The sequence below is a fragment of the Erigeron canadensis genome, chromosome 9, assembly GCF_010389155.1.
Source record: "Erigeron canadensis isolate Cc75 chromosome 9, C_canadensis_v1, whole genome shotgun sequence".
NCBI classification, from domain to species: Eukaryota; Viridiplantae; Streptophyta; class Magnoliopsida; order Asterales; family Asteraceae; genus Erigeron; species Erigeron canadensis.
Genome location: NC_057769.1, coordinates 7,616,979 through 7,644,935, shown reverse-complemented (window position 1 = coordinate 7,644,935; position 27,957 = coordinate 7,616,979). Strand labels below are relative to the sequence as shown.

Here is a 27,957-nt window from a genome sequence, read left to right as displayed (position 1 = left end):
CAATTATAGTCCCTGTCGTTAAATTTGTTACAACAATGGTCCCTATCAGCTAACTCTAACCTTTTAACTTTAGGTTTCTTAATATTTGTCACATAACTTTAACCTTTTAACTTTTGTCACATAACTTTAATTTCTTTTACTTTTAGCACAAAAGTTTGCTTTTATTTAGTTTTTAAACATATGTTTTTCTAACTTTTGCTACGAAAGTTTCATTTTTTTACTTTTTATGACGGAAACTTTTAACAGTTAACTTTATTTCACTTAAATTTAATTTCTTTTATTTTTGGCACGAAAGCTTTGTTTTATTTAGTTTTTTAAACTTTTATTTTTCTAATTTCTTCCATGAAAATTCATTCTTTTTACTTTTTATCACAGAAACTTTTAAACTTTTACTTTTTGTCACACAACTTCTATTTCTTTTATTTCTTGCACGAAAATTTTGTGTTATTTACTTTTTATACATTTGTTTTTCTAACTTTTGTCACGAAAGTTTCATTCTCTTTACTTTTTATCACATAAATTTACGAAGTTTTCGTCATTTTACTTTTTGCCACATCACTTTTATTTTTTCTACTTTTCACACAAAGTTTTGTTCTATTTACTTTTTATACTTTTATTTTTTCAACTTCAGCCATCAACGTTTCATTTTTCTTTACTTTTTATCACATAACTTTTTACTTTTTAACTTTTGCCACGAAAATTTCATTTTATATAATTTTTCACATATTTACATGTCACGTAATGTCTCCCGGAGCAACGTCCGGGGACAAAAAACTAGTTATATTCGAAATTACAAAATTTGTATACATGTTATATTGTTAACCATAGCAGAGATTACATTTTAAAAAGCCTTTTTTTTTTATTAATTCTAAAAGTAACCAAAGAAAGAAAAAATGACGAACGTAGAGCTACACGTACACATATATCTTCACTCCCACATGTCACTCAACCAATTTCCCTCTTTCTCCTTGTCCGTACTCCTCTTTCTTCACACTCTCTCTCTCTCCCTCTCTAAAAAATTAAAATATCACTCCAAAAACAACAAACAGATTCCTTCCATCTCTCTCTCTCTCTCTCTCTCTCTCTCTATATATATATATATATATAACACACACACACACATATATATATATATATTTATCTCATCAACATCATCATCTTCAATGTCCAAACGCCCTTGCTCTTTCACAAAACCATCATCAAATTCCGATCAACATGATTCCGATCATCATTTCAATATGGATTCACTCTTAACCGCCTTTTTAGCGCTTTCCGATTCACCACCGTCGGCAATCCAAGCTTCATTTGATCGGTTGCTCGACTCGAATTCCGATCAGAATGAGCTGATTCAACGCGCGTTGCGGCTCGGATCGGTTTTACTTGAAGCAGCTAATCGATCTGCTAGAATATGCTCTTCTCATCATAACGCTGTCATTTGGCCTCTCTCTCCTGACCTCACTATTAAGGTACTACTTTTATTTCATTTCACCTTTTTTTTTTTCCTTCAAATTCTCTCTATATTTATGTTTATATAAAGCTATCTGCTAAACAGATCAAGCTATAGTTTAATCCAAGCTTCTAAATTAATCAGTTAAGTATGTATATAATTACGCATAATTATTATTATTCAAAGATGCTTCGTTAACTGATTGATTTAAAATACTAAATTAGATGATAAGTTGATCTGTTTATGCTGTTAGTTTTTATTTATTTTTTATGTTTATCTGTTATTATTCTCACGAATGATTTAATTTGTGGAGAAAATATGATGAGTGTTTGTGTTTACATGTTGTAATGATTTGATATTTTATTAACTAACTGATTTTGGTTGGTGTTTTTACTTGAATGAATGAAATATATTAGTCTGCAATTTTCTACAGTGTAATTAATGAAATTGAGATAGATTCAAGTTTGATGAGAAAATTGGGTTCTAGTTTGACCTGTTTATGCTTAGTTTTATTTCTAATTTTTGTTCATATTTGCGAGAATTAGGATATCATGAATATAATTTGGATAAGGCGCTTATGAGGGATATATATATATATAAGCACTATAGTAGACGTTTCGGCCTTCTCTGGTGTTATGGCAATTGTTGTTGAAAGTTGAAACACATTTCTATTGAGTTACTTATTGGATTCTGTTTCAACCTTCGTGCTGTTTATGCAAACTGCAATTAGGATAGGAAGAATGTTGTAATGAATATTATTTGGTTATGTAATGCAAATACGACTAGCTTTTTTTTTTTTTATAATTATTTTCGGCTCATGCTCTTGGGGAATGGGGCAGGGTAGAAAGATATCGTGAATATTATTTAGTTCAGCCGTTCAGGTGTTTCTGAGAAGTTTTTAGTCGTACCTTCTTTTCTATTGCTTTGCTTCTTACACCGACAATGGTAGGCTGGTAGCGTTTTTTTTTTTTTTTTAAATTCATCTCAATTTCTTATAATGATTGGCAGGTTTTTTCTATGCTTGATACACAAAGCGTCTGTTATGTTGCGGCTACGTGTACATTTTTTCAGAAGTGTGCTATGGATCCTTTGTGTTTTGCTGACATTGACTTGGCTACGCTAGTCCCTAAAGTGAACAATGCCGTGGTGTCGACAATGATTCATCGAGCTGGAAGTGCACTTAGGTAAAACCATTTCTTTTACTTTATGTGTAAGGTTATGTTGGATGACCACATTTGGTAAGGATTATAGTTTATGGGTTTATATTAAAATTTAGGACTTTAAGATATTTTCAATTTAACGATGCTGCATTGATCCACTTCAGATTTTTATGTATCAAAACCTGTTGCTGTTTAACTTTTAACCACAATAATGCTTTTAGTTTAGATTTTATGTTGAAAGATTCATTTGTTGTATATATTGTAAACTTGATGTTTGTAATAGGTATGTGTGGTTAACCCATATTATTTTCAAAAACTTTGACTTTAATGGTGGATTTCTGTTTTTTCTCAAGGGAATATATTCATGTCCAATCACACACTAGAATGCAAATGGTATATGATACCTTGGTTTTCGAACTGAATTCCCATTCTATGATGGTATGTGTGCTTTTCTTTGTATTCCAATTCCATCCTTAGACCCACATATCTAGTTAAGTAAACACTTTCAAAGATACAATGTGCTAAGTGCTCGCTCTATCACCTTATTTAAGGTTCTTATTAATGGGTTTGTGACGTCTATACGAAGTTCAATGCCCCTGACTGTTGGACTGAGGACCATATATGGGTTGGGAAAGGTTGCCTTCCCCTTGTGAGTTTCACAGTTTAATTTCCAAAGTTTGCACTGAGAACTTACAATTTCTAATCATCTTGTGAACTTGAAGTAATGCTATGACATTGGAACATATTCAATCTACATATGAACCGTATGATTTTATGGATCTTTTGTACCCTGTGAATTATTTGATACATGATATATATAATAAAATCGCAGTTGTAAAATTAATTCTCTTATTCTGTAGCAGTATTTCAGATTATGCACATAATGTATATTTAAAACATATTATCTTATGATGTTCTACGACTTACAGTTTCTATCACATGCAGGTCTATCAAGCTTGGTGTATTGCCACCTATTCCTGCTCCCCCTTTCTTATCCTCTCAGCCATTAGTTTATAGCATTAGGAATGCAAATGATGCATCAGGAATTTCGTGGAATGAGAAGCGGTCAAGACAAGGAAAGGAGTCTTCCATCCTAACAAGATCCTGCTTAAGTTCTTTGTATGGGAATGGTGGTGCACCTGGGTATGTTTTCTTTATATTTTAATGAAGCATCAATCCTATTCAGTCTAGGTTATATGCTGAGGTTGTCTATGTTCTCTTGTTGTGGTTTATAGCGCTCATTTGAGGAGATTGCACCTGTACAATATTGAAAGAATGGATAATGCAGCTCTCTTGACATCATTATCAGCTTGCCCGTCTCTTCTTGATTTGGAAATTGTGGGCCTGTAAGTCCTTTATATGTTTTGTTGAAATCATCAAGCTTATAAGTGAGGGTGTTACAGAGTATAGTTTCTATGGCAAGTAGTTGGATAGGAGATTGCATCCATTTCTCTTCACAATATCTAGATGCCCAAAAAAATTCTTTGTGCTTTGTGAATCATGAGTCACAATAGTCTGTGGCATAGGTTGGAGGAGTTTAGAGGGTGAAATACTGAAATAGGCAGAATTAATTTGCTACAAGAAATTGACCTCCATTCTAACTAAAAGTATTTTGACTTATAAGATAGTGTTCGCATGCTCTATAAATAGAGGAAAGACTATTTAAATCATTAGTACATAACATTGCAAAGTATTAAGTACTAGATCTTCAAATAAGAACGTATTCACTAGTATCAGTCTCTCACTTGAATTGCACATTATAATTCAAACTTCTAGTTACACACTTACACTGAGTTATGATCAATGCTATTTGACTCAGACTTGTTCTAAAAAGTCGAGGTGTTTTGTAATGTATTCTTCTTCCTTTTACCTCTAAGAATGTGCTTCTATATCCTAATTACTAAGGATATCCCTATGACAGGCATGTTGAATTGAGGCATACATTGGAGTCAGTAAGTAAACATTGCCACTTGATAGAGCGTTTGGTCTTCGAATCCTCAAAAACAGGTTTGTGCCTTTCTAAAGTTGGTTTCTGTTTCATGCACAACTTTTGGAGTTCTGTCTGTTGGTAAATTTATTCATTGTATGCAGGTAGAGATGACGGTTTGAAATACCCTACCTGCAATGAATTTGTGCTCAACTGTCCTAACATAACCACTTTGGCACTAAAAGGATTCAAGCTGCACGACTACAAGGCTCGTATGCTGGTGAAGGTACACATCTGAATCTTCATATAATCAACTAAATGAGGCATTAATCTATTATTTATTCAGTAGTTTTGCTACTGGTAAGTTAATTAAGTTTGACCTATCGCTTCAATTCTTGATGTGCCGGTCTCTTTTTTTCAGGGGTTACACAAATTGAAACATCTTGACCTTTCAACATCTTACTCATTTACCGGTGCCTTTTTGAAGTAAGTGACTTATGGGTCATTACACTGAAGTAAATTGAAACACTAATTTATGTTGATTTTCCATGTTCTTTGTTGGTCTTAACTTGAAGTTCAAAATTGCAGGAATGTTGGTGTCAATGGTGGTGGAGATCATCTGGAGGTGATGTTATTACGAGACTGCATGCATCTCAAGGAAGTATGGAATAGTGTCTTTCAATTATTTCATTCACGTCCCTTCCACTCTTCTTTTAATTACCCTTTATTCAATGGTGATTGGCAGATTGAAGTTGAGCGCTTCATGGCAGCTGTTCTTGCAGGAGAATTCAAACTTCTTAGATATATTGTACGTGCTTTAAGTTTAGATATTTTGTTAAAGAAAACCCGCTAACTTTATTTGAACTGCTTTAGCTGTATCTAGAGGTGGCAAGATGGCCAGCTTCGTTGGGTACTAGCTGAAGCAGGCTGGGTCGGGTTGGATTGACCCATCTGGCTAATTTATTAATGATTTGACCTGTTTGAGATAAAGATGACCCAGATTGACCCATTTATGAGTAAGTGGGTAGAAATTTTCACCTCTAGCTGTATTGTTTTTTAAAGCTAATTAGACATTCAGTTTTTGGTCTAGTGTATTCAAAATTCGAACACATATTGAAAATCTTACCATCTTTTGAACAGGACATATCTAACAGGGAAGGTCTAGCATGTGAGGGTGACTGGTGCAATAGGTGTTACAGTGCTAGGTATGGCAGTGTATCCTTTCCTACTTCTAGTAGAACATAATCTATAAGTTCTCAAAGATATCGTGTGCATTGTCTCAGTTTCATTCCTATAAAGCAACTATTGGAACAGAGGCCTGATTTCTGCCTGGTTGCTGAATTCCCAAAAGGAAGGTAGGTACATCACTTGGGGAGGCTTGAAGAGGTTTCTTGGCTTGAAAACATATAATCATTTGGAATTTGCGTTTATAATGTTTGCAGTTACATTGAAGCTGAACAAATGTCAGCCAGTGATTTGAGTATCCCATCACAGTCGACCAGCTATGCGTCTGATGCATCAGTTTTCATGAGCACATCAGACGGGAGTTACTATAGTGATCATGGTAGTATTAACGAAGACAGTAGAGAAAGCGGTTATGTAATTTACGAAGAAAATTCAGAATAAGTTGAGTTCTGTTCAGTTTTTTCAACAAATAACAATGTGGCGTATCACGGTTAATAACGGGTACCAGGTGCATCTCTTTCCCGCACTGTTACCATAATTATACTTGCCTTGGATATCTCAAGTGGTGGTCATACTGGTACATGCAAACACGGGGAAAGAGGACCGAGGAGTTGACCTTTTGGAGACGAAGTTGGTGGTGAGATCATTTCCTGTGTTTAACTTATATGGTAGATGTCATGATCCAACTTGGAAAATGGTAGGACTCCTTTTAGGACCTTACTGGTCCCAGTACTTGTTGTATCCTGTTCGATGCTCTTGCTAGTTGATTAGTGATGGTGGGAATCTATTGTATTATGTATTATCATGGCAGCTGAAAGTATATCTTAATTTTTAAGGAATGTGTTCTCGCCCTTCTTTTTTGTCCATTAAGTGGCGATCCAAGAATGAGTATTTCTCCGTTTTGTTATTATGTGTATCCTGCCTTGAGCTGTATGCAGATTAATAATCATGTGTCTGATGACTCTTGTCCATCTCCTTTATAACCAATGTTCGAAGGAAAAAAAAAAAAAATCCTTTATAACCGTTGAATCCACCAGTTACGTTTATTTAATAGTAATAATATCTTCCCTATTAAAATGCCAACTAATTTACATAAGTTGTTCATGATATTAATTAATTTTATTGACAATATGTGTTGAAGCCCCAATTAAAAGATGGTTCCTGACCCATGGGGTTGATTCAACCATCAATTGTAACCATCTGGAATCCTCTTACATAAATTTGGTTGATTGGCGCATCTGAATCAAATGCTAGAAGTGTAGATACAAATACTGAATGCCTTTACCAGGATCCAAATAAAATAATTGCAAGGGACTATTACAGTCAGCAAAGACTCGTTCGAATACTTGTGATGGTTGGTGAAGTAAGTTTATACAGCGAAGTGATCCATATTATTTCTCAAAAGACGATAGTAATGTATTTCAGTTGCATATCTATTTAGATAGATGCAAATTGAGATGGCAGATGGTGGGTGATGGGGGTCGATCATCCACATCTATATTCCATGTGATGTAACAAACAGGACATGGGGGTGATCATGTAAATCTCAGCTATAATTAGTAACATTCTATTTTAAACCATGCAAATCATGTCGAGTGACAGCCCTTACGAATCAACTGATAATGTTTTAGTGATCCATATCTTAACAATAAGGAAATTTGAATAGCGATGTGGGTTTGTGTGAGCAACACAAGCCCCTTTAAACAGAAAGTTACTGAATCTGTTCTTGTATTGATGATCCATGTACCTCTGAAAACCTATGCTTGCTAGTCGCCGGTACAGGAACATTTTTTCAGAAGTAAAGTTTTTTATAAAAAAAGTTGCAAAGTTATAGGCAAATGATGCATAAAACTTCAACTGTTATAATGTTACGCTTAAGTAGTAATAAACTGTTTGAGAACGTTGTATTCATTTAGAACGATACATTCCATTAAATGACCCTAAATGTAATTTAGACCTGCGCCTTAGCTGAATATACTTTAGGCGTGTTCGTTTGGTAGATTCTGGGTTGCGTTTGAATGTAGTTGAAACCAAGAAGATAAGTTTTGTTCTAGCATCTATCAAGCATCACAAAACACCACCTACATATAAAATGATGAACACTATATAGAACTATAAAACTAGACAATAAATTGCGTTCAAGAACTAGTTAACCTTCTCAATAGATATAAAAAACGGCTAAAAATCTTGAAAAAAAATGCATCCAGTTACGATTACAATGTGTATAAACCACACGGCAACTTCCCTACTCATTCTTCCAGGCACACAAGACCAAAGAAAACCCGAACCCTTGAGATTGGCCGCAATCTTTAATCAACGAACCTGACCAGCTAAAAACAGACTGATGACCCGAACCCCACAACTTCTCAGCCGAAAGACACGTTTGAAACAAGAAAACTGCATTTCCAGTTAACTTACCAAAAAACCAACTATGAACATCCCAGTATACTTCAACAGGCAATCCATCAACCAAAATAGTATAATTTCCCCTAAACTTCCATTGAAGCTGTTTTACTTGCATCACCATTTTTCCATCAATCCGAATCAATAAACACGGTTCACTCGTACTACTAATACTATCACATTCAATCAATATATCATGTACTTGTCCCTTGCCACAAAACTGAGCTGTGGTTGCATACACTTTCTTACCAAAAATATGTTCTCTTTTCGATATGAAAACCGTATTAGGTGAATGACTTATAGCATAATTCATCTTTTTGTACACTTCTTTTTCCATATCACCCAACAACAATATCAATTCTTGGTTAATACTAATGGCAAAATAGAAACCTTCAATTGGTTCAGGGGATGAAGCAAATTTAGCACAAGAAAGATCCCAAAAAATGTTGATTGATTTCGAGCCCATTTTCGACGTTTTAAGCCCTCTTCTTTTGCTAAATAAACTTGGTTTGATTTCAAGTTTACAAAGAGATTGATTACTTAAATCATTTATTTCAGCACAAAGACCTTGGCCCATTAAGTTTTTAGTCCAAGTTATAGTGATAATAAAACAAGATGTACTATGTAATCTACATTGATAAACACAAATAACAAGATTTTGTGCTATTTTGTTAGTAGTACTATTTGTAGTAGTAGTAGCAAGAGAAGCACCTGATGAAGAAGAAGCATCAGCAATTTGAACACCATTTTCACCAAAACAAGAAGGAAAATCCCTCATTTTTTGAAATTTTTTTTTTTAACCTTTTAACCACAATGCCACACTTGGGTAGTGGTAAAGTTTGAAACTTTTTGAGAAACAACAAAAACCCTTAAATTTCTTTAAAAGATTTGACTAACAAAAGGGTCAATATATTAAAAATGGGTATGGGCATGGGCATTGAGGCTTAAAGAATATGTGGGTAATCTTTGAAAACCATCCTAACTTTTAGTATTCTAAGAAAAGGTCCAAGATTTATTGACGTATGACAGGATTGAGTATTGTTGTTGTATAGAAATTTCTTGAATGAAACTCAATTTGGCAAAGAGTTCAAGATTTTTTGGAGTAAGAAAATGAGTTTAGGCTATATAACATAAAGCTCAAATTGGTAAAGTGGCCAAGATTTGTTGGTGTTTTGTGAAGAAAGTTTCCATGACAAAAAATACAGGTGGTTCAAGCAGAAAAAGGAAACAGCTTTTGTGTGCACTTTGTGTGTTATCTCACATACAAATACACAGAGTGAAGGTGAGGGAGAGGAATTTGGAATGAGTGTGTCCTTTCATGCTCAGGGCCCTCTTTTTTATGATTGACCTTTTTTTGGGCACAATAAATTGTGTTTTCTCAACAAGATCTTTGCTTTGAAATGTAAACAACAATAATTAAAGCATATGTTGCCTATACAAAAAGGAACATTTATAAATGGGGTATTGTGGATTTATGGGTACCATTCTGTTGAGGTGAATTTTCCTTTTCTTATCATGCTTGAGGTTTTCTTTTTGTTTTTTCAAAGTTACAAACATTAGATTAAAATTAAAAGGAAGCACATGAAAATCATTTATACATGTAATCAAGTAATAGTGTGTTACGCATAACCCGTCCCTGGGTACAAAGTTCTAAACTTACAATGATATGATCTAATGATATATTGTAACTAAACAAAATTGACCGTATTGTAGTAATGACATAATTTAATGATTTTGTAACTAAACAAAATTGACCATACAGTTTAAAACTTTAAGGCTGGGGGAGAGCTTCCCCACTCCTCCCCTCCCTTCCCCGATTTTTCTTCTCCTCCCCTCCCCTCCCCTAATGCTAGGAGCACCTCGCCACCCCTCCCCTCCCCACTTTTTTTTTTTTATTTTAAGCTAGTAATGGTCGGATGTATAGGCATGGGAATAGGCATGGCGCTCCCCACTTTCCTCCCCACCCCACGTGTACCGGAGGGTCGGTGCGGTATGCCAACCTATACCGGTCCGGTACCGGTTTCCTCCCCTACCCACTCCATCCGGCCTAAGCTGTAGTTGTTTTTTCTAATTTGTGTGGCACTGTGGCAGATGTGATTGTTTGTTGTTATACAAGGATATATGAGACAATTTTTGATCCCTTCTTAAATGGTTGGTGTTCTTTAGTTTGCTTGGAGTATTCAATTTTTGTGCTTTACCTAGTTCAGTGGTTTTCTACAGTAAAACCTCTATAAATTAATAATATCGAGACTATGGTTTTTTATAAATTAATCGAGATATTATTATATTGTTAAATTAATAAATTATTAATTTAAAGATATTCATATATAACTTTCAAAGTTTCCCTTTTTAATTTTCATTTTTAATTGATGTTGACACATTAAATTAAATGAACTTGTCAAGTGCATTGTTTTGAATTAAAGATAGTTCAATGTACATGATTCTAGATTTCTCACTATAAAATGCTCAAGGATAAGTTTTAAAATCACATCAACTATGACTTCTAAACTAAAAGGTGTTAAAAAATCAACCATGAGTCCATGACGAATCAACAACAAAAATTGTTATACAAGTATAAGAGAGATCATCATGGGTGTACCCAACAAAATTTGGTGCAGTGGGTTGACAAAACTTTTGATCTGAAAGTTAGTCTAACTACAATATAAAACATTCTCAAAAGATCATTGAACACTTCGCAACTTTTTGTTACAATACGAGAAGATAATGCGTCAACTCTTAAATGCGATGATAAAATTTAAAGATAAACTCAATTTAGATTCCAAGTTCCAAAAAAAACAAGTGACTATAGATTCATTATTTTACTAGACAATGTTAAAACTTTGAAATATTTAAGGAATTATTAATTTATAGTTTTATTGGGACTAATATATTTACATTAGGGTTTCAAAAAAGTTATTATCTTATTATTTTATTGATTGGGGTCCGAATTTGTACTGGTCCCAATTTGAGACCGGACAAATTATTAGTTTTATCGAAGTTATTAATTTATCGAGTATTAAATTATAGAGGTTCTATTGTATATCTTTCCTGGTGTTGACATGGACCTGTAAATTTTGTAATGAACACCAATTATAAATCGTTGTCAATTTCACACCAATTATAAATTAATGTCGATTTCAAGATCTAGTATGACAAATTTTACCGCATATTACAGGGCTTTTTATTATCGACACTTTGAGTAATTTAAGTACCAATTTATAGCTTTTATATGAACTTTTCCCATATAAGAAATCGAGATTGGTTGTCTTTTTAAACATTGTAGTAAATGATGCGCTAAAAAAAAGTGTTTAATGGTTGTCCATATTTTAATATGTTTTTTCACATGTATTTATCATAATAGATTGGTTGAAAAAAAAATAGTTCCACATTAACATGAGAGAAATATACCCGTGCGTTGCGACGATGATGGAAGTGGCGGCGGTAGTGGTGATGTAATGGCGTCTGCGGTGGTGGCGGTGACGAGTGGTGGTGGCGAGCGGCAGTAGCGGCGGTGGTGGTTGCGAAAATTAGTGGCGGTGGCGCCGGTGAGTAGTGGAAGTTATTGATTTAATGTGGCTATTGTATATGGTAATATGGTATGTGTTAAAATCTGTACAATGTTGAAACTTAAAATCAATATTAAATTTTAAGTTCAATGTTGAAAACCAAAAATAAACTTACTTTATAATATATTATACATATGTGCATGGTTCATGAGTATGGACAAACAATCCTACTTCAGAGACTTAAGTGGCGCAAGTTCGAATCTTAATTATAGACTATGTTTTGTCTATTATCCAATGGGATTTGGGATAGAATACTCAGTTACTCACTAACAGTCAGAAATGCAAGGTTTTTAGAAAAAAAAAATTTCTTCATGAGACTAAAATGTTTTCAGTCACTTATTTTGTGTATAAGACCCGTGACTAGATATTTGTGTGAAATGTGAATGAACTACATTCTTTATCAATACACACGACAACTTTTTCAAACTATAAATGCAAAACGCCAAAACTTCAGTATTTATTTTAAAAATATAAAAATTGATTAATTATCTTAAACATTAACCTAAATTTTTTTATAAAACCTTATGAGACAAGTGGATTAATTATCTCCCCCTTGAAATTTCACAATGTCACCTTCTAACAGATTAGGAGGATTTTAAGCTAATAAATTAAAAATTTAATCTTTCCCCTAAAAATATTATCTATGCGAAAACAGAAAAACTAAAACATAATACTAAGATATAAAAATGGAAATGGAAAGTATGGGTTAACTCGTCTTCCACTCATGGACGATCGGACTCTCTATGGTGTGGATCACACGGCCACCACACTAGTGCTAATGTGTGTCACAGAGTGATACGGCTCCATGATTGCTCCAACATACTGATAATTTAATTATCCTAGCTGTAAAAGTTCATGGCTTTTCACCAATAAGATCAGAAGATCTCCCACCAATTTGCCCATGTTCCCTTCTTGATATATAACGTAATTTTTCATCAATTTTATCTACTTCTAGTCTAGGTTATCTAAACAGTTGATTTACAGATAAAAAGATACAAGTACACATGCGTTCAATTCTAAACGGTGTACGTGAGAAATACATATCAAATTATCAACCTGTGAATATATGCTAGTGTAGAAGCAAATTAGTGTCTACAGGTCTACACAATCTAACTCGTTTTCAGGCGTAGCTAAAATCTACACGTATATTGCCACATATAATTGGTAACTTGTAAAAAATCACAATACTTTTTTTGACACGAGGAAAAGTAATATATAAGGCCTGTACTATATAACAAAAGATGTCATTGCATATGATTACATAGTCTCAAACAATTTGTACCAAACTTATCTGTTGATTAATCCTTCACAGATTCAAACTCGTTTGAAAGAAAAAGGATCATTATTAATACTTGAAAGCCACAATAGCATGAGGGCAAAAATGAAACAGTGACACCACCACCAGGAAAAGCCACTTTGTCCCAATATTCACTCATCAATAGACACCATCATTCAAACATGTTTAAGGACTTTCAAGTCAAAAAGCAGACTTTCTTCAAAAGTAGATTGTCTTTACCTTTGTCAATAATTTTGATCAAATTCTCAAAGATTTTGTTCCTTCAGAGTGAATCTAGTACAACCTGAAAAAAAACCCCCGACAAAATGAAGTCATTCAATATAGTGATTTCATCTCATCATATGAATGTCAGTTCTATTTCACGAGTGATTTCATCTTATTCAAAATGAAGTCATTCAATAAAGTGATAACATGTCAAGCATACACAATGTGTCGTTTAAGAAACAATCTCTCTACCTTTTGATAAAGGTAAAACTATTTACATCATGACCCGGTCACCTTGGAATCAAGCATGCCTGGGAAGAAACCGAAGACGCTAAAGAAAACCCTACAAATCCACCCTCATAGATGCGGGATTCGAACCCAAGTGGATCCTCCCAAGGTCAAAAGACCTTATCAATGGGTCACCAACCATTTAATACATTATTCAAGAAAAATATGGGGTTAGTTTTCACCTCATAACTAGTTAACCATTTTGACCCACGAGTCTATCCAACAGAAGCAGCAAAACAACAAACATATGGTCGTTAGTTCGTTTCACTTGATTGTGTTTCAAGTTTTGTTTACACAATAAAAAATGAAAAAAAGAAATTGTAGAGATTTAAATCAGCAAGTTAAACAATCATTATTTGCAGTTTCTAAACATCCTTCTCCCAGAAACCCTATATTCAATTGCTAACTAAATTTGTGTAATCTAGCGATATGTTGTATTTGAGGTCTCTTTGTACTCTCTGGAACACCGAAAAAGGATATTTTAAAAATTTTTGGCGCTTACGTGTTGCTTACAACCTTTTTGTATATATCCCGACCAGATTCCACAAAGTGTACATCCACATAGATATGGACGGCATTTCAAAAATTAACATTGAATATAAACAAAATCGATCCTAAAGAACATCCAACTTATACTAATGGTAACTTTTTTCTCCCATATAGCTATCTGTTCAATAACACCAGTACCATATGCTTTCTCTTAAACATTTTATCACCTGGACTTCTCCCTAGAGAACAATTCCATGAAATTTGACAAAATTGAAAAGATCCACATTGATTTTTTTTTGTTGCTCCTCGCAACTAATTCGGTTTTTCTACTCTCAAAACATGATCATGGAAAAAAAAAACTTCCCACTTTGTTTCTTATAGTCCTAGTAATCTCTTTTAACACAACAAACAACAAAATTATGAATTCAGCATCATCACCAATGTCACTAGAACCTAAAGGGTGGTAATTTTAACCTACATACTTGAACTGGTCAAATTAAAAGCTCTACTTACTAACATGGCAACAAAATACTTTTAATGGGTGATATCTATTGTATTGGCGTACAACAACCTAAGCTGCATAATTCAAATATAAAGATTGTAAATGACTCACGATGATAATTTGGTTTTTATATCAAACTTTCTCATGCACTACGCGTTTAAGAAAACATTAAATGGACAAGTGATTGCGGATCAACCAACCCAGCCCAACCTATTCTTAAGGGTTAGCGGTTTAACCGTTGCCCAAGTCTCATGACCCATTTTTCCACCTCTACTAGCACCCCACTTCCAGCATGACGGTGAAGGTGAGTTGATGTTCGCAGCTAGATGCTTTCTTGGGGAGTGGTCATAGCTTTGTAAAGGCAATGTTGAGGCAAAGATTAATATAATGATGATGCGATTGTGAGTTGTGATGAAACTTACACCAGATTTACTTTAACGAATGCTATCACCTACAACATTAGATATATAACCTTTTTATTGTGGTTAATGAAGTTGTATTGGCGAACTTAGTGACCCAAAGTAACAAAAAAGCAAAGTTCTCAAATAGAACTGTATAAAAATTGATTTGGCAGAATTACAAAATTGGTAACGGACATCAATGCTCATAAGGTTCAAATGCATCCTTTTCTTTTCTATACATGTCTGTTTGGTGTGAATGAATGGCGAAGATTTCAATTGTACTTTTGCTGATTGCGAATCAGATAGCATCCTTTTTCACTTTGTCCATGTTAAAATAAGCAGCATATTATTAGAAGTTCACGTTGCAACACAAAAAAGAAGAAAAATGCTGAACTATTAGCGGTTCAATAGCCTACAGCTTGTCTCATTTCCAATTTAATGACCAACGGAACTAAAACATAACTTTTGTACTTCTATCACAATCAATATAGCAACCTAGACAAATAGATCCAAAAACTAACAGATTCAACCCACGGAATTTCAGATCAGTGAATAAGTGTAATTTAAAACAATGTTTATATTACTCAATCTAATTTCCAACTTTCTTTATCAGCACATCAGTCTTCCGTATTTAAAACGGAAATATGATTGGGACATGAAAAGATAAGAACAGAAACTTAATATGCCAAAAGCAAAAGTCAGCTATAATTTCATGTGTACGTTCATGATATATTGTAATGATTATTAAATACATGTACACCAGTATATTGCCATTTACTCCCACTGCTTTAAACTATACGGTGCTTCATTTTTTACATGGTAGGGTCTATTTAATTATACATCTGAGTTAATACATTACATACAAGACTGGAAACAAAGCAAATGTACAATCGGTTGCTACAGTTCCCAAATCAAGCAGTTCAAGTACTCATGACTCATTTAAATCCAAGCTACTCATGACTCATTTAAATCCAAGCTATTACACAAATCGTATATCATTTTTATACAGATGCATGATTTCGAAGATTTATTTTCATTACCAACTTAATGACGAAGTAACCACGAAATCGGCTATAATGAATTAATGACAACCTATGTAGTTAATAGCACCGCTATAGCAGTGCTATAGCATATAGCGGACTTAAGGAAAAATAGCAGGTAAAATAGCAGTCAAAATAGCAGTTCTGCTATTAGCACCGCTATTTACCGCTATTACTCCGCTATTTTGATTTTTAAATAGCATGATATCACCGCTATTCAAGGTTTTGTTCATAGTAACATACTTCAAGACTTAAAAAAGGTTTAAACACGTTTAAGGACTTTTATTTTTTCATGTTTGACTAGAACAACTTTTCAAAAATTGGCATTTTTAAAGACTTGTGATATATTTATTAAATATATTAAGTATTAAGTTACCGCTATACCACCGCCATAACCAATATATCATATAGCGGACCTTGACCGCTATACCGCTATTTTAGTGATTAACTACTTAAATGACAACATACATAACTTGAAAAACTAGACATCGATATAAGGGAGTTTTATACAACGTATATGTAGGCACGTTTTAACTACCTAACAATTATCAATTGTTGACTCTTTCTAATTTAAGCGAGTTTTAAACAGTGTACATGTAGGCACATTTTAACTACCTGTCCATTATCAAAATTTGAACTTTTTGTATCACTGATTTTATCTTTCTTACTAAACTAAATAAATTATCAGATACTTAATGCATTAGTCAGTAAATGTTTCCTATGTATGTAGACAATATACTCGCAATGACTACTATCCAAGTAGATAAAATGCAGAATAAACTACTTGCAATGACTACTATCCAAGTAGATAAAATGCAAAATAAACTACTGTCTAGCCCATGTGTCCAAACTATAGGGCCAGCATATCCTTATCATGCAACCCATCTTAGCAGATGATTAAAAACCGAGTTCTGCAGTTACAAAGAAACCTGTTTCTATCAGCTACCAACAAAACAGCCATTGGCCTGGGCATGTAAAACAATTGCATTTCCATGATTGAGACCATTTACAGAGAAAAGACAATTTAACAAAAAGAAGACACACACACACACATAGGCACATTGTATCCCAAAATCCAAATTTTACTCTTAATCGAGTAATATAGTTTACATGAATATTTTTGATATTCAAATTCCACAGAAGGAAATCAAGCCATTTTTATCAAGGCCGGCCGTATTAAGCAATTGATAACATAAAACTAACGAGACAAACAAACAACTTAGCCAAGAAGAAAGATACGTACTTTATAATCAAGCATCAGGATCCTCTGTCACTTTTCCACCGAAAGGATCATGAGAAGGGCCAGTTTCCTCTCCAATAGTTCGTTGAACCAACCGCCGTAAATCAGCCATAACTTTCTGTTCACGCTTAGCTTTTTCCTCATAGTTGAACATAGCTAGAGCCCGCTTATCCTCAGCACTATAAACTTGATTTTCTTTCCTAATACGAATAGCATTCATCCTTTGATGCCTACTACCACTCATTACATACCCAAGATCTTCAAACTTACTAATCTCATCAGCCGAAAGACCAACTTCTCCTCTTCGTGGAATACGCTTCCCTTGCTGCACAAACTGGGCGATAGCATCACCTTCACCAGGCCTTAGCGCACCTCCATAACTAATATGCCCTTCAGCTCTCGGCAAAGGCATTGGTCCTACCTCCTGTTCCTCATCCAAAGTTGCCTTCTTTCTTGACTCAATCATCTCTTTATACATAAGCAACTCACTGTCAACCTCCGTTTTCACCGCATCATCCACCTTAACTTTACTTTTTAAACCATTTTCAGAACCTGAATCCTCACCCGTTCCCGAACTCTCGTTAGCCTTTTTACTATCTTTCTTGCTCACTTTCGTCTGCGAAGTAGAACGAGAACGTCTACTCTTAGACTTCCTTAACTCCTCACTTCCATCACTCTCACGACTCTCCTCAGAATCACTATCTTCACTTTTCCTCGAGCTACTTCTCCTCTTCCTCCTACTACTACTCTTCCGTTTACTTGACCTCATCTTCAACTGCTTTTTCTTCCTCCTCCTCCTCCTATCTTCCTCTTCAGAATCATCATCACTCGAATCTTCCGAGTTACTCTCACTACTAACCGATTTCCTCCTTTTACTCCCACCCCTCGAACTCGTTCTCCTTCCTTCTCTCTTACTCTTACTCTTCCTTCTCCTCCTCGACCTCGAATCATCCGACTCAGACTCCGACTCATCACTCTCCGACTCACCCTCCTTCGAGTCCAGCTTATCCTTCTTATCATCACCATCTTTCTCAACAATCTCATCCATTTCAACCTCGTACTCATCGTCATCACCTCTAGGCGGACTTGGCGTCACATTCCATATACATTTTTTCAACATTTTCCTATACTTTTGTCTTTTCAACCTCCTATATTCCTCATAACTCAACCCTTTCAACTCCTCATCCGACCCAGAACCCGAATCCCCATCCGGGTCTTGCCCGTTCCACTTTCTATTCACTTTCTCATCACCCCGGTCCAAATATTGTCTATTATTCCGGTCACCGTACTTATCGGGGTGAAAAGTTTCAAACTTTGTATTAGGATTTCGCCTAGATCTTGTATAATCATAATCTTGATCACGGCTATTATTATTATTATTATTATTATTATTATTATTATTGTATCTATTTTTATTATAATTATTAGTACGATCTGGGCTAGGGCTAATACTACGATTTTGATATCTGGAATTACGGTGGTTAGAATCGTGATCGTACCTTGAATAGTCTGGACTGCGACGGGAGATGCGGTTGCGGCGGTCGCCGGCGACTTCGACGGTTGAAGCTGGGTAACCCATTTGCTGGTGTGGGTAAAGGTGAAAATTGACGAAACCCTTATGTGGGTTCGGTTCGATTGGTATTAGTTTCTTTCTTCAACGGCATAAGGTAATCAGGTAATGTACATGTTATTAATATTAAATATTTTCAAGGGATAAGTGCCACGGCGTTGGTGGGCTTACCAGCGGCGCTGGGCCTGATGGGCCAGCGTAGGCGCTGGATTTCTTTAGCGGCGCTAGTAGATGACTGACCTGCGGCGCTGGTGGCTCCTGCTGCACCTCCCGCGTTTTCGTTCAGCTCCGAATCGCTTCCTTGTGTCTTGTAATCATTATAGGTTTCCCTCTTGAGTTACTTGATGTCATTTACCCTCTCTCACATCTTCCGTAAACCTATATAAACATGCAATTCATTAAGTACCAAAAGTTCTAAAATATTAACTCATTTAGACATAGAAATGAAGCCTTTCAATATGGGTTTTTATCACAATTTGGACGCTCATCAGCAGGCAGCTGGCTCAGCTGCCTCCCTGCTTGCTTAGTAGAGTTTTGTTTTTTTTGTTTTTTTTTTAGTGTTTAAGTTAGCATGTTATGTAAACGTTACTTTAACTTCTTGAGTTTTATATTTTTCCCTTTATCTATGGTGGTAATATTTTAGTTTTCACACTTTAACCACTAAATCCTTTTAAGACTTTTTATTTTTATCATTAAACCTTTAAACAATTCATGTGATACAAATTTAGTCTATTTTAATTTTTCACAATCAAAGTTTTCAGCTTCATATATTTATCTACAAGAACATCGCAAGTTTATATTTCGTCATCAAAGTTTATGTTTTAAGATTAACGGTGTATTGTTTAACGATCTGTTTTCTGTTTAATGGTAACAATTGACATGTTAAAATTAATTGCCCGCATTCAAGTCTATGTTCAATTGTTAGTTATGATTTTTTTATTTTTTTTTTTTGTCGTGCATGTAAATTGTAATGCACAGGATGTCTAGTTATTCTAATAGTTTTTGTTTTTCATAAATTGGCATTGGAGGCTACTGGTAAATGTGGAAGATGTTCAATTGTTAGTTATGATTATTTTTTTTTGTCGTGCATGTAAATTGTAATGCACAGGATGTCTAGTTATTATAATAGTTTTTGTTTTTCATAAATTGGCATTGGAGGCTACTGGTAAATGTGGAAGATGTTATAGATGTTTGTGAGGTTATAAAATATATTTATTATTATTATTAGTTATTATTTATGGTATACATGTTAATAAATGGATGAAAAGTTCCTGCACGCCTCCACATATGGAATTATATTTATTTACGGATTATGATTTAAAGGGGTTTTTTTATAATCATATAAAGTGAAAGTATTAATATTATCATTTTAAAAAGTTGAAATAATTAAATTTGATCTAATGGTTCTAAATCAAAGTTGGAATTCATCCAAGGGTTTCTATTTGTTTAGGAATGAATTTAGGACCTTGTTATATATATATATATATATATATTAGTAGATTATTTATTATATATTGTTTATATTTATAGTATATTATAATAATTACGATGGATATATTTTGACAAACCATATAAAGTATAAGTATTAATATTGTCATTAATAAAAAATGAAATTATTAAATTTGATCTAATGGTTCTAAATTAAAGTTGGAATTCATCTAAGGGTTCTTAATGAATTTAGGACCTTGTTATATATATATGCTAGATTATTGTCTCGCGTAATACGCGAGTAAGTATATTTTTATAATTATATATATCAAAAATATAATTTTCTTAAGTAATAGTTAACGAATTAGTAATAATTAACGAAATTATATATTCAATTTCACTTTATTAACATTTGTGTTTTTGACCTTAATAATTTCACAAAAATTTATTATGTTGTTATTAAGTCTTACTGATTCAATAAATTATTCAATGTCAAAAGTTATTGCTTATCCATGTCATCACAAATATCTCAATTTCATTCTGATTTCCATGTCATATCATAAAAAATATCACACATGACACGTTCTTTAGATGGTGTCAAGGCATACAACCTTTTAAACCGAGTTGCAAGATTGCCATCATTAAGCCAATGATCATTCTAGAATCTTGTCTCATTTTCACTCCTAACTGATCTTTAATAACATCTTAAGGGGCTAGCAATCGAGTGTGCCTCAGAGAATGAGGAACATATATTTGCCCATATATTATTACCATTTGTTTTACATAGGAACGCAAACTCATAACCATAAATCACATGGATGATTTTAAACCTCACGACATCCAAGTTTTGAACCACATGTCATATCCATTTGTACATATCAATGCTAAATTTTGAGCCTCAAAACCACCAAAACCTAAACCACCCACTTTTTTACCTGATGATTGTCTTCTAGTCAATCCATTACATTTCATTTTTCGAGTTCGACCCCCCTCCTCCCTTGCCCCTTCCACACAAAAATTAAATAAAATGAAATTGTGATCTTTATCAATCGTAATAAAGAAAATAAATATATCCTAAATACTTTTAATTGCCGAGTTAGAATTCATCATAGGCAACACATTAGTGTTAAGTTTAGATTTAATCATATAATAACCTTACAAAATTTATGAAATATAACCATGGATGGATTCGACTCCAATTTTTGTACAATGTAAACTTTTTTAAGGATATATTTGTAATTTTGTTCATGCAAAATATTAATAAATAAAGAATACATACAAACATTGACTTTGTTGTCATAAGTCTCTTCTTTAAATCTACATCACTTGGTTGGAAATATTAGTTTTGAGATAAACCTCTCTGTTGGTAGAGTAAAAATTTTGAGTTATTTTGATTTTAATATAATAGGAAAAAGAAAAAAAAGAGGTTGAAAATTATTTTTTTTTGTTTGGGTAAAGGTACAGTACATTGATAATATAGTTGTATCTAAAAACATTATTTTTTTTTCAAATTCTTTTATAATAGTAATCACAATAGTCACGCATATATATACAAGTTAAGTTATATATCATCAATTTCGATAATTTATTTTATTTTGTTTAATAGAGTGCAACTTTTTTGTCACGACATGCTCCAAAATTACAGATCAATGTTAAAGGTTGATGTTCTCAAAGTTGTCACTCGTCTAACCTAAACTCGGTCTTTCTCAAAACTGTCGTTGATAGTTTAACTAAACCGAACATTATATATATATATAATATTGTAGATATAGGGTATTACGACATTATTAATATTCAATTTTACTTTATTATGGTTTAAAACATAGCTTACTATTTTTATCAATAGAAAATTGATCTATATATTTTAAATGAAACATATCTCAAATATTTTGATTAAAATATGTTGTGTTTTTTTATATTATAGTAACAATTATTCTATTGGATAACACAAAAGATAAAGAGTATTATTTTATTATCATTAAATATATATTAAAGAGAAACCTTAATTTATAATTGAAAAAGTATGAACCCTTATATGAGTTTTAACTTTTATTTAGAGTCTGTAGATCAAATGATGATGATGTCATATACCTTATTTGACTTTTTGATTAGAGTAAGGGTTGCGAGAGAGGTATTAGATAAGGAGTAGGTGCGTGAGTCCTCGTTGACTTGAGCGATTTTGATCTAATTTTTTTAAATTTAAGTTATCATTACTTTCTTATTTAAATTTGTAGACATTAATAATTAATGTTTTTAATGATATAATTATGAAAACTAATATTTTTATATTTTGCATTATTTTTCATCTATAAAATTAATTTTTAATGTTATTACAATAAAATTTTCTTTTTTAATGTAATACGTTTATATTAAGTTATATGCTTAGAAATTTTAGAGTATAAATAAATTATTCGACCAAAACATTAAATCACAAGTGCAATGATAATGCAGACATATCCGGATGAATGAAAGACATCCAAAGAAACGAAAATCTTACTTAGCAAGACATCTAATAGATGATGTATCCATTTTTCAAAACTGTGGTTAAATAACACACAAATATATATGACCAAGGTTTGTTAAAAAAGCGAACATCATGCCTAAAAGTGAACTGTCTTGAGACTATTAAGTGGAATCTAATCGACGACTAATGTAACTTCATGTTTTCTAGTGGCTTAATTCTTACCTGGTTAAATATTTGTCAACTTATGATATTATAAAAATTTAACATGTTATTAATTATATAAGTTTCATGTGTATCATGCGAGTATTAATCTAGTTAGGATATGTATGAGCAATTAATATAATATTATATTAAAAAAATATTATGAACTATTATTCTATTATATATATATATATATATATAGGAGAGAGATCAAATAAGAAGGTGTCTTAAGGAGAGAAGGGAAAGAAGGTCTTATGAACCAATCAGAACGTGACATGTGGATTTAAAAAAAAACGTGGTGGCATTTTTTTAAATAAATCAAACTTTTGTCAGCCTGGGTCTGGGTCAGCTTGGGTTATGATCAGCTTGGTTTGTCAGTTTGGTTGGGTAAGCTTGGTCAGCTTGGTTGGTCAGTTTGGGTTTTGAGTCAACTTGGGTTCTGATCAGCTTGGGTTATGATTAGCTTGGTTAGTCAGCTTGGTCAGCCAGGGTTATGGGTCAACTTGGTCAGCCTAGAATCTAGGTCAGCTTGGGATCTACATTTGTGTAGATTATGTGTAGTTTTGTGTCAAGCTGACCCAACCCAAGCTAACCAAGCTGACCCAACCCAACCCTAAGCTGATCCAAAACCTATTATCTACATTTGTGTAGATTAATCTACATTTGTGTAGATTGTGTCAAGCTGACCCAACCTGAATCAGACCCCAAGCTGACCCAACCTAACCCCAAGTTGACCCAACCTGACCCCAAACTGACCCAAAACCCATAATCAACATTTGTGTAGATTAATCTACATTTGTGTAGATTGTGTCAACCTGACCCAACCCAAGCTAACTAAGCTGACCCAACCTGACCCAGACCCCAAGCTGACCCAACCCCAAGCTAACCAAACCTGACCCCAACTTGACCCAATCTGACCCCAATCTGACCAAACTGATCATGCTGACCAACCAAGCTAACCAGAACCCAAGCTGACCCAAACCCAGAACCCAAGTTGACCCAAAACCCATAATCTACATTTGTGTAGATTATGTGTAAATTGTGTCAAGCTGACCCAACCTGAACAGACCCCAACCTGACACAACCTGACCCAGACCCAAGCTGACCAAACTGATTATGCTGACTAACCAAGCTGACCCAGACCCAAGCTGATCAGAACCCAGGCTGACCAAGCTGATCAGAACCCAAGCTGACCCAGACCCAAGCTGATCACTTCAGAAAAGTTTGATTTATTTACCAAAATGCCACCGCGCATTTTTTTCATTTTGACACATGTCGCGTTCTGATTGGTTCATAGGAACTTCTCTCCTGAAGACACCTTCTTTCAGGATCTCTACCCTATATATATATATATACATATTAGCTACTATTTTTATTTCTTGATTAAAATTATTGGGTAAAAAGTGTAAATTTGTGATGGAAAACCAAAAAGTGTAAATTAACTTAAAGGGTATATATATATTAGCTATTCTTTTTGATTTCTTGATTAAAACTATCGGGCAAAAAATGTAAATTTTTGATGAAAAACCAAAAATTGTAATTTAAATTTAAAGGGGTATTTTTTGTATAATCATAAAAAGTATAAGTATTAATATTGTCATTTAAAAAAGATAAAATAATTAAATTTGATCTAATGACTCTAAATCAAAGATGAAATTCATCCAAGGGTTCTTAGTTTGTTTAGGAATGAATTTACCACCTTGTTATTGGTAGATTGGTAGATAGAGAGTTTTACTTTTACGGTAAATGAAAACCAAAAAGAAGATTATGGATGTAGAAGCCCAAAATATTGTACAGCCCATAAGAAACTGGACTTAGCCCAACACTAAATTAAAAGAACACCATATAACCCAGCATAACCCTACTTCAACTAGGGTTACAGAGTGTGCAACAGATTTTAAGTGAATCAGCCGCTTCAAGAAAAACACGCACACACACACACCCCCATCAAATTAGCAGCCATGGTAAATCATCTTCTTCTTTAAAAAGTTGCATATTTCATTCATATCTATTCTATTATATATAATCTGTATCTGAAAAATGGTTGATTTGGCATATGATTATTGTATATATTTGGCAGACTTTGGTAGCAAATGAAGATTTCCAGCACATTCTGCGTGTGCAGAACACAAATGTTGATGGAAAACAAAAGATCATGTTTGCAATGACATCAATCAAAGGTATTGGTCGTCGTTTCTCCAACATTGTTTGCAAGAAGGCTGATGTTGATATGAACAAGAGGTATTATTTTCTTTTCTTTTTTTTGTTAAATCTTATAAGTTATACATATATATGTATATATATACGTTTGTGTGTGTGTGAGAGAGCTATTGTGATGATAAATATGTTTGTGATATGATTGTAGAAATAGGATCTATATATGATTGTATTTTGATCTGTGTTATTGTTCGAAAGTTCTTGTTAATTATTCTAGAGGAAACCTTAGCAAAGAACTAAAAATGTTTTACTTACTTAGCAAATGTTTTCTAGACTATTCGAGAGCGTTAGGATAGCTTACCATAAACTTGCATAAATATTCAATAAAAACTTGCTAGTTTTATGAAAAAACCCACGAGACGAACAAAAGGGTTACCAAGACACATGTTGATTTGTTTCGATAATCAGCATGTTTACATTTAGTACTTTTATTTGCTGGTTGAGTGATGCGTATTTTATAGCTATACATGATAGAGTGAAGGGATCAACTGAGAACAACATATATGGTGAGAACCGTTGAAAAATCATCTCTAAAGGCTTTTCCTTTAGAATTAAGGGCTACGCCTGTACCGTAACAACCGTCACCATCTCTTGGATCGCCGCCCATCAAATCCATATCATTCCCATATGCGTCCTGTGATAACCTCTTTAGAACGGATGAGGGCAACGCCCGTACTGAATCCATACATTTTCTTAACACGTAATCCGTACATTTTTTTTTTTTTGGAATGGGTCTTTGTTAAAAAAAAATAAAAAACAAAAAAAAGTTTCAAAAAATGAAAAATAAAAATTTAAAAAATAAAAAACCACACAAAAAATAAGAAAGAGGGAGGGAAACTAGTGGTTCTCATAGTTCTCTCCATATTTGTTGTTCTCACAGTTCTCTCCATATTTGTTCTCACGTTAACCCTACCCACATGATAGATATTAAACCTGAGACAAACACTCCTAAGGAATTGTAAAGGAAACATGAGGCAAATAAAGAGGGTTGGTTTTTTTTATAGCCTTTCTTTGTATGATCACCTGGTAGAATAGGTTGAGATGTGTTGAAGATCAGCTGGATTCCCATTAAGTGTGTTGATACTTGCGTGTGTTTTTGTTTATTCTAGAGAAATCATACCTTTTTTAGCCGACTGTGCGATGCTTAGTTGCAAGCCATACATAAAAATTAACTAGTCTAGGTAAACACCCTTTATAGATATGCTTCTGGTTTTTATAATTTATCCCAGTTGGACTTTCGGTGGTGTTGGTCAATTTCTTTGTGGAGGATAATAGATGGAGCATTGTATCGATTCTGTTTTTTGAACTGTGTGATTTTTTTCTTAAAAATGTTTCTCATCTAATGTTTTTGAAGTTCTATATTCTATGTTTATCCACCTTGTCATTTGATGTGGATCTTTTTACCATTTTGTATTTTGATGCTATATTTTGCATAATTGGCATCCCTTCTGAAAGATGCATGCATATGGTTACTTGTGGATGATGTTACTTTTATATGATTGCAATCTTCTTGTTATATGTCTCTGTTCATCTAACTTTATGACTTCATTAACCTATATAATTTTGCATATTAATTTGCAGGGCTGGAGAGCTTTCAAGTGCTGAGATTGATAATCTCATGACCATTGTTGCTAATCCCCGACAGTTTAAAATCCCAGATTGGTTTCTTAACAGAAAAAAGGATTACAAGGATGGCAAATACTCCCAAGTCACCTCCAATGCCCTTGACATGAAGCTCAGGGATGATCTTGAGCGATTGAAGAAAATCAGGTATATCTATTTTTCATTTTGTAATGAATGGGTTTGGTCGAGTTTGTGTTCTTATAAGTTTTGTTATTGTTAACTTGACTGTTGTTTTGTTAACAGGAATCATCGTGGTCTTCGTCACTACTGGACCCTGCGAGTACGTGGACAGCACACCAAGACTACTGGTCGTAGGGGTAAGACTGTTGGTGTGTCTAAGAAGCGATAAGCGAGTTTCTGTTTTTGTTCTAGAAAACCCTTCTTTAAGTCTCCTAAACATATCGGCTTAGAATGCAGGGGAGATTTTTTATGTTATGGTTTGTACTGTTTGGGATGTTGATGGTGGCAAGTTTCTAGGATGATTTATCATGAGTTTGTTGTTTCGTATCTGCGCATTATGATATTTGTTTATGTATCATCTGCTTATAAGTCTCTGCGATCTGTGGCCTGGCCTACCAGTGGCTTATTGTTTTTGAATGGTTATACAAAATATGATTAAGGGAAATAAGTGTAACATGAATTGAGTATGTGCTAACCCAAACTATCAATATGATTATTTCTGTTAAGATGATGCAATCAATATGACTCTGTTTTGGATAAACCTTCGGTTAGAACCTTGAAATGTCAAACTGTTGGTTAGAATTGCCAAACTAGCCTGCTGTTTATGAAGATTGAATGCACTTATAATCTGCTAAATTCGTTTGACATAAGCCCGTCTATGCTACAATCTCTGATTTTGATCCTGTAATACGTAGTTGTGGTATATTTTGATCAACAGGTGTCTTTAGTTTATCAATTTTCTTTACCACCTATAAAAGTATATATGAAGGGGATTAGAGGTTGGGTATTGTAAAACAAGTATTAGTTAAAAAATAAATAAGACAAGGTTTTTAGATCATGATTATATTGATACACGAAACTCAACTCGGTGATGGGGGAGTCAGGAGTTTTTGTAGAATCGGATTTGACTTGGAGAGAACTCGGCTTGAAATTTTATATAGAAACATAAATATTTTTGAAATTATATGTAATAAAACTTTAAAAATATATTTCAAACATCAAATTTAAACATGATTGTTTAAAAACATTAACATAATAATTCAAACTTGAAAATTAAACGTTAGGTTAGTTGATAAGATCACGCTTCATCATCATCTTGTCCGTATCAAAGTTGGAGAACTTGTG

General features: G+C 33.6%; 4 protein-coding genes across 4 annotated transcripts; 2 read left to right on the top strand and 2 right to left on the bottom strand.

The window, feature by feature from the left end:
* The first annotated feature begins 1,106 nt into the window (after positions 1-1,106).
* LOC122581281 (F-box protein At4g02760-like) lies at positions 1,107-6,626 on the top strand. Its single transcript, XM_043753480.1, has 12 exons — positions 1,107-1,466; positions 2,456-2,631; positions 3,553-3,750; positions 3,843-3,953; positions 4,529-4,614; positions 4,699-4,820; positions 4,956-5,020; positions 5,123-5,195; positions 5,280-5,342; positions 5,675-5,739; positions 5,818-5,889; positions 5,977-6,626. Exons 1-12 carry the CDS (start codon positions 1,164-1,166, stop codon positions 6,158-6,160), a joined length of 1,518 nt encoding a protein of 505 aa, XP_043609415.1. The 5' UTR covers positions 1,107-1,163; the 3' UTR covers positions 6,161-6,626.
* Positions 6,627-7,805: 1,179 nt separating this feature from the next.
* Positions 7,806-9,323, bottom strand: LOC122582708. Its single transcript, XM_043755132.1, has one exon. The coding sequence runs from the start codon at positions 8,898-8,900 to the stop codon at positions 7,965-7,967; it is 936 nt and encodes a 311-aa protein (XP_043611067.1). The 5' UTR covers positions 8,901-9,323; the 3' UTR covers positions 7,806-7,964.
* Positions 9,324-12,897: 3,574 nt separating this feature from the next.
* On the bottom strand, positions 12,898-18,810 carry LOC122581615 (NKAP-like protein). The gene is made up of 2 exons (XM_043753858.1): positions 17,153-18,810; positions 12,898-13,268 (listed from the first exon to the last, which is right to left on the bottom strand). The coding sequence occupies exon 1, from the start codon at positions 18,726-18,728 to the stop codon at positions 17,160-17,162; it is 1,569 nt and encodes a 522-aa protein (XP_043609793.1). The 5' UTR covers positions 18,729-18,810; the 3' UTR covers positions 12,898-13,268; positions 17,153-17,159.
* A 5,877-nt stretch (positions 18,811-24,687) lies between these two features.
* Positions 24,688-27,156, top strand: LOC122581469 (40S ribosomal protein S18-like). Its single transcript, XM_043753700.1, has 4 exons — positions 24,688-24,776; positions 24,893-25,053; positions 26,611-26,799; positions 26,896-27,156. Exons 1-4 carry the CDS (start codon positions 24,774-24,776, stop codon positions 26,999-27,001), a joined length of 459 nt encoding a protein of 152 aa, XP_043609635.1. The 5' UTR covers positions 24,688-24,773; the 3' UTR covers positions 27,002-27,156.
* The last annotated feature ends 801 nt before the right edge of the window (positions 27,157-27,957 follow it).

Bases quoted from the DNA above. Each gene is read 5' to 3' on its own strand.
- LOC122581281 (XM_043753480.1), top strand. From the start codon at position 1,164: ATGTCCAAACGCCCTTGCTCTTTCACAAAACCATCATCAAATTCCGAT. The intron at 5,343-5,674 runs GTACGTGCTTTA...TCTTTTGAACAG, and splicing joins TCAAACTTCTTAGATATATT to GACATATCTAACAGGGAAGG. The intron at 5,740-5,817 runs GTATGGCAGTGT...GCATTGTCTCAG, and splicing joins AATAGGTGTTACAGTGCTAG to TTTCATTCCTATAAAGCAAC.
- LOC122582708 (XM_043755132.1), bottom strand. From the start codon at position 8,900: ATGAGGGATTTTCCTTCTTGTTTTGGTGAAAATGGTGTTCAAATTGCT.
- LOC122581615 (XM_043753858.1), bottom strand. From the start codon at position 18,728: ATGGGTTACCCAGCTTCAACCGTCGAAGTCGCCGGCGACCGCCGCAAC.
- LOC122581469 (XM_043753700.1), top strand. The intron at 25,054-26,610 runs GTATTATTTTCT...ATTAATTTGCAG, and splicing joins GATGTTGATATGAACAAGAG to GGCTGGAGAGCTTTCAAGTG. The intron at 26,800-26,895 runs GTATATCTATTT...TTTTGTTAACAG, and splicing joins GAGCGATTGAAGAAAATCAG to GAATCATCGTGGTCTTCGTC.